Source organism: Juglans microcarpa x Juglans regia, chromosome 1D, assembly GCF_004785595.1.
Source record: "Juglans microcarpa x Juglans regia isolate MS1-56 chromosome 1D, Jm3101_v1.0, whole genome shotgun sequence".
NCBI lineage: Eukaryota > Viridiplantae > Streptophyta > Magnoliopsida > Fagales > Juglandaceae > Juglans > Juglans microcarpa x Juglans regia.
The window spans coordinates 47,539,956-47,552,755 of record NC_054594.1 but is presented as its reverse complement, the minus strand read 5'-3'; the positions used below and the strand labels follow the sequence as shown (position 1 = coordinate 47,552,755).

Below are 12,800 nucleotides of genomic sequence, written 5' to 3'. Positions count from 1 at the left end.
TTTTTTTGACATTTTCATTTCTTTGCTGCTTAATTAATTAATGATGATGACGATAAGGGTCGGTTTTGATTCACAATTAATCTCAATTCGTCTCACTATTATTTATTACTATTCATCAATTTTAACTCACAAATCTCACTACTATTCACAACCCATCTTACTACTATTCACAGCTCATCTCAACTCATCTTCGAATCTAATTTCTGTCCAATTGCTTCTTGATATACAATTCTTTTTTTTAATCATAAATTAAGGTATATGATCTCTACTTCTTAATAGCTTGTTCCCATAATTCTAAACCATCTTTAATGCTATATATTTTTGTAATTAAGTTGATGATAGTTATTTAGTTAACATGATACACTGTTTTAGTTTCATGTGTATTTTGTATCAGTCATTTTAGTTGTAAATTGGTATTTAAGTTAATCTATATATCTTATATACTGACTTGCAAAATATAATTTTTTATTTGTATATATGTGTGTGTGTGTGTGTGTGATGATGGAAGATCACCAAAAATCCATGAGCAATGAGCATGAACATCAAGTCAGAGGCCTCTGATCTTCTGTTTGATTAACTAGCTCTCAATTAATTTAATCTGGTGGTCCAAATTAAGACTATATATACAACTTGATGGCAGATTACAGCTCGATCGAGCTGATCATGGCATTAATTTATGGGCGTACCCTGATCATGACGACATTGTTCTTAACCCATATGCACAGATATATGCAGCCTAGCCAGTAGTTATACATATTAATCTTAGCAATTAATTAATTGTTAGAGATCCAGCCGTACTTACACATGAGTTAAGCTTCTACAACAGTCTTTTTAATTTGTTTTTTTGTTTTTCCTTCTTTTCTTCATTCGAGACAGTACAATAATAGATCATAGATATATACAAATTAATTAGTCGTCTAGCTCGTACCCGCATTTTATTGCAAATATTTTATAAAACAGCACGAAGAATGAAAAACATATATAAGCTAGCTAGCTAGCTACTCTTTTCTACATGAGTGAAAACAAGGAACTAATATTTTCGTTCTAAAACTGCATTAACGAAGCAGGACAATCATCTCCGGCCGCTAAAACTAGGATTGATCTCTCAAATATGAAGAGGTGGTGCATTAATGGTATGCCAGCGCGTTCTTTTAATTTCATGCTTAAAGATTAGCTGGGAATGAAGTTAAGGTAGTTCATGATCGGGAAATTAAGAAAAAAAATCATGCTTCTGAGTAGCTAAACATGCATGATAGGTATAGAATTACACATTTCTAGCTATGCATGATGAATCTGTTGAACTGATCAACGAGCTGGCTGATCTCCATTAAATTTGACTTTCTGAGTAATTAATGATACAGGAACCAAGCAAAGCCCTTTGCTCCTTAAGTCTGGCTGCTCTTCTCCAATTAATTCCTGTTGGAATTTCCGTTTTATTAATAAAAAAGGGGCTAGAGAAAGAGTACTTATACACGGTTAGTTCTTGGTTCGTAATAAACAAATAAATAAATAAAAGGGGCTCATTTAGAAAATCATGACTGCCTGCCTACCTGCCGTCCATCAGCTCTAACGGTACTTTTGTATGAGCTACTCAGCATCTGAAATAGATTCTGTTCAGTCCTCCACCCCCCATGCCCAAAAGGAAAACAAAGATCAGATCAGTTAAGAGTACTACTACAAGTGCCAAGCAACAAGAGAATTAGCTGGCTTATATACCCGAACTTGTTCGTGTAGTAGCCTGATATAAACAGAAGCCTCTTGAAGAACTGATGCAGTGTCAGTCTGCGACAAACTCAATCTTAATTAATAGGAAATGAATTTAATTAATATATATATATATATTTATATATTAGCAATCTTCTTGAGTTGCAATTGCTTATAACCTTGCCGTAGGGGGAGACCAGCTTTTGAAGAGCTGTGATCTGGTCACTGAGCTTTTGGCTTCTCCTCGGTACAGGCACATGAAACTGCGAATATAAAGAGAGAATCTTTTCATCGTGCAAGCATGCAATATTCTGACACAAACAATGAAGGGCTGAAAATGAATAAATGAATATTATTTATGCCGTTCAAGTACTAGATGTGCGATCTCCGATCTCAATCAAATAATCAAGTTTCATTTGGGACCAAACTTGTACTTGGTGCTTGTGGAAATATACTCAAACGTTTTATCTTTTCTTTAGATTTAAAAATACCATTATCAAACGAACGAAATGTCATAATTTTGAGTTACATGTAATATATTCATTGACGTACGTACCCTGTGCTCAGCTTCGTTATCCGATATTATTGATGCTGATCTTCTTACGTGTTGCCACTGTTGTTCAGAGGTCGTGATCACCTTGTTTCTTTTGTTCTTCTTCAACTCATTCAATGTCGTCGTCACGTTGCGAACCATATCGGTTCCTATTTTGGACAAGACGTCATTGCTCTCAATTGGACGTTTCCTTGCATTCGTCGTGGCCTGCAAGTCCTCATGAAAAATCAAAACGATTAATAGAACTTAATTTATAAAAGTCTGCCTTTTTCTTCATGGAGCTAGCTAGCTGATCTTCACCACTTAGTTTTGTTATAATTAGTTGTACCAAGATCATGTGATTATATATAGCTAGGAGTCATCCCCAAGCTAGTGCCCCCAATTGAAGTTGATCACTTAGGTATCGTTTGGATTCGAAGATGAGTTGAGATAGGTTGTGAATAGTAATGAGATTTGTGAGTTAAAGTTGATGAATAATAATAAATAGTAGTGAGATGAGTTAAGATGAGTTGAAATGAGTTGAGATGACTTACGAATACAAATTGGGCCTTAATTTATTCAAAACTAAAATATATAATGGTTTCTAACATTTGTTGAAAAAACAAACATTCTTTTAGAGATATTGTTAAAACAAAAATAATTAATTGGTTTGTTTAGCAAAACCCTTTTTATTGTGACCGTGAGTAATTAATTAAGATGATTATCCTTAGACATAATTAATATTGTCCGCACAAGAATTCCAATAAGATGAATATTGATTTTTTTGTTTTTTTTAATGATGTTTTAATATACGATTTCAACATTTGATGTTTTTTTCTTTTGGGCCGCCAGGGGGCCGGGCCGGGGAGAGATGGGACGTAAGCTGAAAGCGACAAGTACTGCTATTAATTAACATGTACAGGTCAAAATTACATATTTATTATTTATAGTGTATTTATTTTTTATTATTTTTAAGTATTTATTTAATATTTTTAATTATTAAAAAATTAAAAAAATATAATTTATTAATAATTACTTCTTTAACTATTGAATAAAATTAAAAAAATTAAATATAAAAAAAATAATAAATAAATAGCAGAATAATAGTAATCCTATTTTCCTCAGAGATAAAGGGAGATAGATAAGGGGAGGGTATATCCTACTTCAAATTGTGGGAAAGAAGGTTGATTGTTTAGCAACATTGACTGCTGAGGAACATTGTCGGCAGACCTAAAGTCACCTGCAGATCGATAACCTGTCATTGAAATTAGGGTTACTAATTTAATTAGTTTTTTTTAATGTTGTACGTACAGTACTACTGTGCAAGTACATGCACTAAAATACAAGATTTAGTTTTGGTCTTATAGAGTAGTTGGCACGGACTAGAAGATCAATAATGGTGGCCGGACTAGAAAACTTGTTACCAAGACTTGTGACAGATGGGGAAATGAACCGAACCTGATTGATAGCTATAGTCAACAAGGGACCGAAAAGGGTCCTCATAGGCATATCCATTTCCGGCCAGCTGCAGGTCTTCATTGTTGAACATTTTGGACTTCCTAAAAAAGCCATTTTCATGGAGATTTCTGTCAAATAAAAGTACCAGATCAAGAGCACTATGTATTAGGGTTTATTAATTTTCTTATTTTAGTATGCCTTCCTAACGTGTAAGTTATAAATTTGTCTTTAAATATCATACCTATGTTATACTCTTTAGGTTTAAGGTTTTAGTCTTCACCCTTGAATAGTCAAATCCATTGGAATCTACCAATATTCGATCGTTAATTGATGAAGAGGTTAGAGTGTGGGGGCTCTGATATTCACCTATCGCTTTTTATAATATGCAAATGACCATATACCTAGGTACATGACTGATGCCGAACTTGTACACTTGAGCTAATAGTGAGATGCACGATCCCTTGATCTTTTTGAATGGGAAATGTTCTAGCTAGCTATGGCCATCATGCACGTACCTCTCAGGCCAATCCGCCAGTTCCATTTAATTTTATCATTTGAGAGAGTTTATGGCAAAGTCTCTAAATCAACGTACGTATATACAACGCGCGTCTGGATGATTAATTGAGATGACTAGCAGTACTATAGTAGTACTACTTATAGATAACAAAATTCTAAAGGATAGCGATCGATGGGATACAAATTATATTTTCAATTTCATCATGAATGATTAATTAATTGAGAGCTCACATCTCCTAGCTAGATGGCTAACTAGGAGCTGGTTTAATTCATTTATAATTTCATATGTATTTCCATTAATATCAGCTTTCATGAAGGACTCACTTTTGCAGGCAGCTTATCCTTAATTTTAATTACATTTCACTAATTTTTTTTTTTATATATATTTTGGATGATAACAACGTGACATGAGAAAGAATTCTTACCGCCCTTCGCTATTAATCTGCACAGAGACGTCCAAATTTGGCACCTGGATCACTTCGTAATTATTTCCTGAACAAAATAAGAAAAAGAATTGAAAACTGCATGGCCAGTCACATAAATCTTGGTCGTTTGCATCTTCAGAAGCTAGCACACGTATTTTAAACCGTGCAACGACAGAGTTTTCTTGGCTAGCTCCATAAAGATCATTACCAAAGCTGTTAAGTTGAGAGTACTGCGATTGAAGAAGAGCGTTCCTCATTTTCAGACTGATCAGATCATTCATCATTCGCTTGGAAGAAAGTTGAGAAACCGCACCTTCAAACCGGACTACTTTCGATGCTTCTTGCAAATCAGAAGGCTCGAACTCAAAGCCCTAGATGCAAAGCGTTGAGACGAGTATAGCCTAAAATAATATTCGAAAAAGAGAGATCATATTGTGATTTCCTAATTAAAAAGATCAAAAGGAATATGGTTTGGAACTGGAATATATATCCATGAATAAACATATATTAAGAAATATGCCGATTGAAATTAATTACTTTTCTAACTTTAAAACCGGATATCACATTTATGTATTAGTATTCCCCCAACCCAACCCAACAAATTAAGTTTGTGGAAGGACTCGGGGTTTCCATGACAATTAGCTAGGACATGCATGAAACTTGGATATATATGTATATATATTTTGAGCATTGGAACACGAGAGTACGCAATTTCCGAATCTAAGAGAAAATGATCAAATGAAATCAAAATATACTCAAACGAGATCATGTGCATGCTGTATTCAGAGTCTCAGACTAAGTTTTCGGCAACTTTTATCCAAACAACTGTAAAATGTACAAACCGGCCATGTCATCTGAGTCCTTTCATTATACCTTTACACTAAGAATCTCCAAGATCATCAAACTTAGAATCGCTTCGATCTGATCGAAAGACCATGATCGTCATCATAGCCGGAAACGATCGAAAAGCTTCATTTGACAAGATTAACTATATATCAGGTTTCACAACTGGAAAGAGCATCAGAAGAGAGGCATACAGTACTGTCTATAACCAAAATATCTATAACGTACGTACCACACGAGTTTAAGCTAGAATCCTTCGTATATAATAGGCTATTTAAAGCTGATGCATGAATTGATCCTCACCTACGATCTGCAACGCAAAGAAAATCTGATCTAGATCTTCGGGCCAAAACTCCTGGGTAATTTGGCAGCAAAATTAATTAGGAGAATATGAGAATAGTTGTAGCCATCCAGGTTGGGGGACTTTAAAGGGTTTCTTTGAGAGTAGCAACGACGACGGTGCCCGTTCTATCAAAGACAATTCGGCAGTTAGTACTGATCAGACAAGATATATAAAGGAAGGGGCGGCTTTCTATCTCATGAGCAAATTAAATTATGATCTGTTTGACGTCGCTTTTACTAAATTTGACTTTAAAAAAAAAAATTAGACTTGCGTACACTAAATATTAATATTATTGTTTATATAATATATGTGCGATCGAGTAGATGAATAACGATAAATGATAATTGTTAGTCATACACATGAAGTTTGGAATATATAACTTGATAGGAGGAAGCCTCGAGTGAGTGCAGGGTCTGTTTGTTTCAGCTGTTTGTCCCTACTTCATGTCACATTATGTTGAAACATATATAAATCAATTACTCAAGTAATGGACTTCTCATATATCCATTTAATTTTTTGGTATAATTAATAATTTCAATGATATATTATATTACTGCTAATTGCATTCTAGCTCGTTTTGATTATAATCATGTAGGCATAACCAAAAAGCTTTTCATGCACTTATTGATTAAGGACATAACTCCCACGACAATTATTTTTCTCAAAACGTTCAAGTTCAATTGCTTTTCTTGTGCCTTTTCAATTTCTTACACTTAGGGCGGCTGGGATGGCTATGTATCCTGCCCGCCTGACTTCCGTTGGGGTGGGTGGAGCATCCGCATGCATACCGTGGATGCCCGCCTAGTGGAAATGTGGGAGGTGAGTGTTGGGTTGGGCTTTGGATCCGTCCGGCCCGCTATATATATATATATTACATATATAAGGTATATTAAAAAATAATTATTTTTAAATAAAACTACATGGTTTTGATGTAGATTAGGTTTTAAACTTAACTTTCCTAGCTCCTTGCCTCTTTTCTCTCTCTTTCTTCTATTTGTTTTGTTCACGATCTCTCGTCGTCGCTGCTTGGTCTCTTAGACTCTCTCCCTCTTGTCATCACCCCTAGCCCCAAGTCTCTCTCTCTCTAAAAAATGCATCCTACGATACCACACGTTACATGATGGGCAGAAGGAAGATGACATGGGAGGCTAATCTGTCCCTTACATCCGGACAGGAGCACCTGCCCACGGGAGGGCAAGGCCGAGGGTTACCCGCCCAAGAGGTGCACAGGTAGCAATACCTCTACTTATACCTGATAATCAATTGGTAATTTGATGGTAATCAAAATGGCATGTGCAAGAAACTATACAATATAGTAGATACTAAAATAAAGCTACAAAATGATTCTTAAGTAGCAGTACCTCTACTTATATCCAATACCGCGTAAATTTGCTGTTAATTTATGCTGTGCTTACGCACTTTACGGTTATATGTAGAATTACTATTCTAGTAATTAGTAATTACAAACTGGTAATTGATAATACTTGAAGATCACCAAGGGTAACAATAATTAGTAGCTGCATGCTCACCTACTAGACCCCAATGTAGCATAAGTACTTAATTAATTAAGCTCATCATCATCATCTATTTTTAGTACTTAGTTTGGTGAGTGATTACTGCCTAATTTGTTTGATTATTTTCATCGTTTTTCATTGTACAATGTCCAAGAAAGTACTTTAATTGGCTAAGAAGCAATTAATGCAGGAGCTTAATTAGCATAGTACCATTTTAATTTTGGGTATGTAGTTGTAACAAATTGAATGGAAAGAAATTTGTAGAAGAGGAAAAATTAGGAAGAGAGGAAAAATGCTCTATGTGTGTATTTCTTTATCCAGAAAGATTACAAAGCACATATATATATACAATTGCCAAAAGAATATTTTAATTGCCTGACAAGTCTATAAAGACATTAATACCATTTCTATACAACTCAGCAAAAGAAACGACAAAATGCTAACATAAATTTAAAACTACTAAAACAAAGGTAACAAACTTTATTCTTCAACACTAATGATTTTCTTTCCTTTTTTTTTTTATGTCGTGCTGCTGTAAATCATTCTCTAATATCCCCCTGCAAGATGGAGTGTAAAGATTTATAACTCCCATCTTGTATAAGTGGTGAGTGAGAGATGTTAAAGACAAAGCTTTAGTCAAAGTGTCTGCAAATTGATGGGAAGTAGGGACATAACAAGTGCAGAATTGTTTCTTGGATTTATAAGAGATCAAAGAAGAGCCAAGAAAGATACAATATCAAGTCACGGATCGCCTAGTGTCTAGACATGAAATCTAATTCGAATCACAGTAAGCCTCAAGTTGAAAAGAAGAAGAACAAGGGAAGAGGTGGCCTTGGCCAGGAGCACCCTTAAGGTATCTAAGAACTTTCTGAGTTGCCAACATATGTGCATCAGTGGGTTGAGCCATGAATTGGCTTAAAGTTTGAACACTAAAACTAATGTCAGGCCGAGAGATGGTGAGATACAAAAGGCGTCTAATTAATCTTCTATAGATGCTAGAATCTGATAATGGAGTGCCTGTGGACTTAGTGAGCTTCAAGTTTTGATCCATAGGAACCTTAGTAGGTGTGCTACCTAAAGTGCCCGGATCTACTAGAATATCCAATGTATATTTCCTTTGGCACAAATGGATCCTTTTAGCTGATCTTGCAATTTCTATACCAAGAAAATACCGCAAAGAACCAAGATCCTTTACTTAAACTTATTGTGCAGAAAAGTCTTTAAATCATTCACATAATTCAGATCATTACTTACTACAATGATATCATCAACATACACGAGTAAAGCAATGAAGATGTCACGTGTTTCTCGGGTGAAGAGGCTATAATCAGCCTTAGATTGAGAAAATGTAGATTCAATTAAGACAATAGAGAATTTAGAATACCACTGCCTTGATGTTTGTTTGAGGCCATACAAACTTTTGAGTAACTTGCAAACTTGGCGTGGAGATCCTTTCATGTAACCAGGAGATTTGAGCATATAAATATCTTCATGTAAGTCCTCATGCAAAAAGGCGTTATTTACATCAAATTGATGTAAATACTAGCCTTTAATGGATGCAATAGCTAAGAGGCATCTCACGGTTACCAGTTTGGCAACAGGAGAAAATGTCTCTTGATAGTATATCCCCTCAAGTTGTATGTAGCATTTGGCTACTAACCGTACTTTCAATCTTTCAACAGTGCCATCAGAATTGTACTTGATTTTATAGACATACTTACAGTCAATAAGAACCTTTCCAGGTCTTAAATCAGTGAGTTCCCAAGTTTGATTGGCTTCTAAAGCAGTCAACTCATTATCCATGACTTGGCACTAGCTTGGGTCTTTAAAAGCTTGTTTATAAGTATGTGGTTCAATGTGAGTGGAAATAGAAATGAAAAAAGCTTGGTATGGATGTGAAAAAGAATGATAAGATAAGGTATGAACAAGTGGAAAAGGAGTACCTGAGTGAGGCAATAACTTCTTGTCCAATACTGGGATAGAAGGAGTAAGAGTTGTCTGCTAGCAGTGAAATTCCTACAGATATTTGGGTGCATTACAAGTTCTGGTTGATCTGCGAGAGAGGAAAGGAGCAAGTAGAGATGAAGAAATAGTAGGAAGTGGAGAGGAGGTAGGTGGTGAAGAGATAGTAGGAAGGGAAGGTGGAGATTGAGGATAGGAGATGAGATGGGATTCTCGGGTAGTGATGTAACAGGAAGAGGGGAAGGGTCTTGAGTAAAAGAATTGAGTTGTTGGTGGAGAATAGAAATGGTTGAGAGTGACACACTAGTAAGAGTAGGAGATGTGGTAGGTAAAAAAAGGAATGGAGGGATGAGAATGTTGTGTTAGGATGGTGAGAATGAAATGAGAAAACTGCCTCATGGAATTGAACATCTCCAGATATAAAAATTTGTTCAGTTACCAAATCTAGTAATTTAAAACCTTTAACTCCAAAAGGGTAAAATTTAAAACCTTCCTCATGTGTCAAATTTCTTTATTCCATGGGATAGATTTGAGGCATAAGCAAGGCATCCGAAAACTCTCAAATAATGATGATTGGGTGGGGTATGAAAAATGGTCTCAAAATGGATTTTGTTGTGAAGCAAAGGAGTAGGGGTCCTACTTATGAGGTACACGGTTGTTAAGATACAGTCACTCCAGCATTTGAGAGGAATGTTGGATTGAAACCTCAAGGCAAGAGCCACATTCATGATGTGTTGGTGTTTTCTCTCCACTATGCCGTTTTGTTGGAGTGTTTCTACACAACTTTTATGGTGGATAATTCCTTTGTTGTGATATAAATCTCTCATTTGGAATTCAGAACTATTTTCACTTCTTAATACATTTATTTTTTGTTTGAAATTGGGTCACAATTAAATTACAAAAGCTGACAATACAAGCACTTGCATCAGATTTATGTTTAAGCGTAGAGATCCAAGTGTCCTAGAGAAATCATCAACGATAGTGAGAAAGAAACGAGAGCCATCAGCAGTAATGATGGAGTTGGGACCCCAGATATCACAATGGACAATATCAAAATTATGTAAAGATAAATGCTCAGAGTGGAAAAAAATAAGACGATGTTGATTGGCTAAAGGACAAACAGAACAAGGTGTTGGGTTATGTTTAGTCAAATTGTGTGTTACAATAGGATCATTAATTAAACATAATCTGGAAGGAGATATGTGACCAAGGCAATAATGCCATATGTTAGGAAGAGAAGCTGTTTGAGTAGCAGAAGTAGAAATGGATTGATCTTTATGTATGAAATTAAGCCAAGCATCAACCAAAGCTGAAGGTGACACCCTTGTTCTAAGGAGGTGATAGAGACCACCTCTTGCTTCACACATCCTAATCGTTGTTCAAGATGTTATGTCCTGGAGGAAACAAGAATTGGAGAGAAATATTTGACAGCAATAAGTATGTTGGGCAAGCTATTTAGCAAAAAGCAAATTGAATTTAAAAGAAGGCACACACAACACATGTTGTAGCACTAAGTGCTCAGACAATTGGACAACACCAACATGAGTAACAAGTACTGCTTCTCCATTAGGTAGCTGAACTTGATAAGAAACTGTAGCCGTAATAGAGGTGAAAATGAGGTGCAACAGATCATATGATTTGTTGCCCCAATATCAATGATCCAAGGTGAGGTGTGTGAATTAGAAAACTTTTGTGTGTGTGTAGATGAACAAGTGGTCATACCAGAAATACAAGAAGAGCTGACAATATTAGAGGATGGGGAAGGAGAGAAATAAGCAACAGAAAAGGAAGCCATGGCAGAGCTGGCTTCTTTGGAATGCAGGAGAGCAAGCAGTTTGTGATATTGGCTCTTGGTGAGTGCCATGGTTTCAATTGATGCATCTTCAATATCACATGGTAGAATGTGAGAGTCGGTGGCAGCTACTGAAAAAGTCTTTGATTTCCCATTAAGCTTGTGTTCAGGTAGATAATCATGTAATTGTAACATTTCTCAACATTGTGGCCAATCATGTGACAGTGTGTACATAATGGGGGTGCAACATTGCTAAGCTTAAAACAATTATCAAGAGAGTGACCCTCGATTTTACAATGGGAACAATAGGGTCTGTTGGTTTTAGGGTCACTAGTGGTGGTGAATTTGGTAGTGGGTTTGGTCGAGTGGTAAGCAAGTTTGGCCATCATGACCACGAGATCAGAAGGATAGGAGGTGGATATAATTTGGTGTTGTCGTTCCTACTGCTAAACCATATAAAACACTTGATTAAGAGGTGGCAAGGGGTCAAAAAGCATGATCTGGTCCCTCGTGTTTGAATAGGAGTCAGATAATCCTATAAGGAACTGAATGACACAGTCACAATCATAACGGGCATGAAGAATTTTCAATTTGCAACAATCACAATCAGGAAGTGGGTCTTACATGACAAGCTCGTCCCATAAACCTTTAAGATGACCAAAATAAACACTAATAGAATCCTGACTTTGTGATAAACCAACTAAATCACGTTTGAGTTAAAAAATATGAGGACCGTTTTGTTGAGTAAAACAATCCTTAAGTTTTGTCCACAATGTGCTTGAATCATCAACCAATGCAAGATTGGATTTCACAGAAGCACTTATAGAGTTCTGCAGCCAAGAGACAACTAAATCGTTGCACCTTTCTCAAGCTTCAGAAAGGGGATTTGAGTAATCTGCTGGTTTGAAAAGTGTGCCATTGATGAACCTGAATTTGTTCTTCACATGAAGAGCTCAACTAACAGCAAGCGACCAGTTGACATAATTATCAGCAGTAAGAAGGTCAGAAACCAACGTAGCAGCAGGGTTATTGCCATTCTCAATTCGGAATGGGTTAAAGGATCAGAAAAATTGAGGTATCGGTTAGAAGAAGAATTCTTCGAGTGGGGTGTTTTAGAAGCATCATTTTCAAGAGTGGTTGTCATTGGATTGAGAGAGCTCTGGTACCATGTAACAAATTCAAATGGAAGGAAATTTATAGAAAAGGAAAAACTGGGAAGAGAGGAAAAATGCTCTTTATGTATATTTCCGTATCTAGAAAGATTACAAAACATGTATATACATATAATTGCCAAAAGAATATTCTAACTACCTAGCAAGTCTATAAAGACATTAATACCCTTTCTATACAACTCAGCAAAAGAAATGACAAAATGCTAACATAAATTTAAAACTACTGAAATAGAGGTAACAAACTTTATTCTTCAGCACTGATGATTTCCTTTCCTTTCTTTTCGTGTCGTGCTGTTGTATGCTGCTGTAAATCATTCTCTAATAGTAGTACGTACCCCAGTATTCAAATATATGCCCTTTTATACTCCGTTCTATATATACATGTCAAGTAATACTACATACAGTCGTGGAAGGTGCAAGTATTGTGCAGTCGCTTTGAAAAAGAGTGAAGTCTACTATTAAAATATTATTTTTTTCATGTGGATTCCGTATTTATTTATTTTTTTTAAAGTAATTGCACGACACTTGCGCACTCACGA

General features: G+C 35.8%; 1 protein-coding gene across 1 annotated transcript; it reads right to left on the bottom strand.

Moving 5' to 3' along the window:
- Positions 1 to 1,019: 1,019 nt before the first annotated feature.
- LOC121248343 lies at positions 1,020 to 9,138 on the bottom strand. The gene is made up of 10 exons (XM_041146794.1): positions 8,923 to 9,138; positions 4,844 to 5,006; positions 4,636 to 4,702; positions 3,695 to 3,822; positions 3,400 to 3,491; positions 2,261 to 2,464; positions 1,884 to 1,967; positions 1,717 to 1,782; positions 1,551 to 1,610; positions 1,020 to 1,416 (listed from the first exon to the last, which is right to left on the bottom strand). Exons 1-10 carry the CDS (start codon positions 9,136 to 9,138, stop codon positions 1,306 to 1,308), a joined length of 1,191 nt encoding a protein of 396 aa, XP_041002728.1. The 3' UTR covers positions 1,020 to 1,305.
- Positions 9,139 to 12,800: the final 3,662 nt, after the last annotated feature.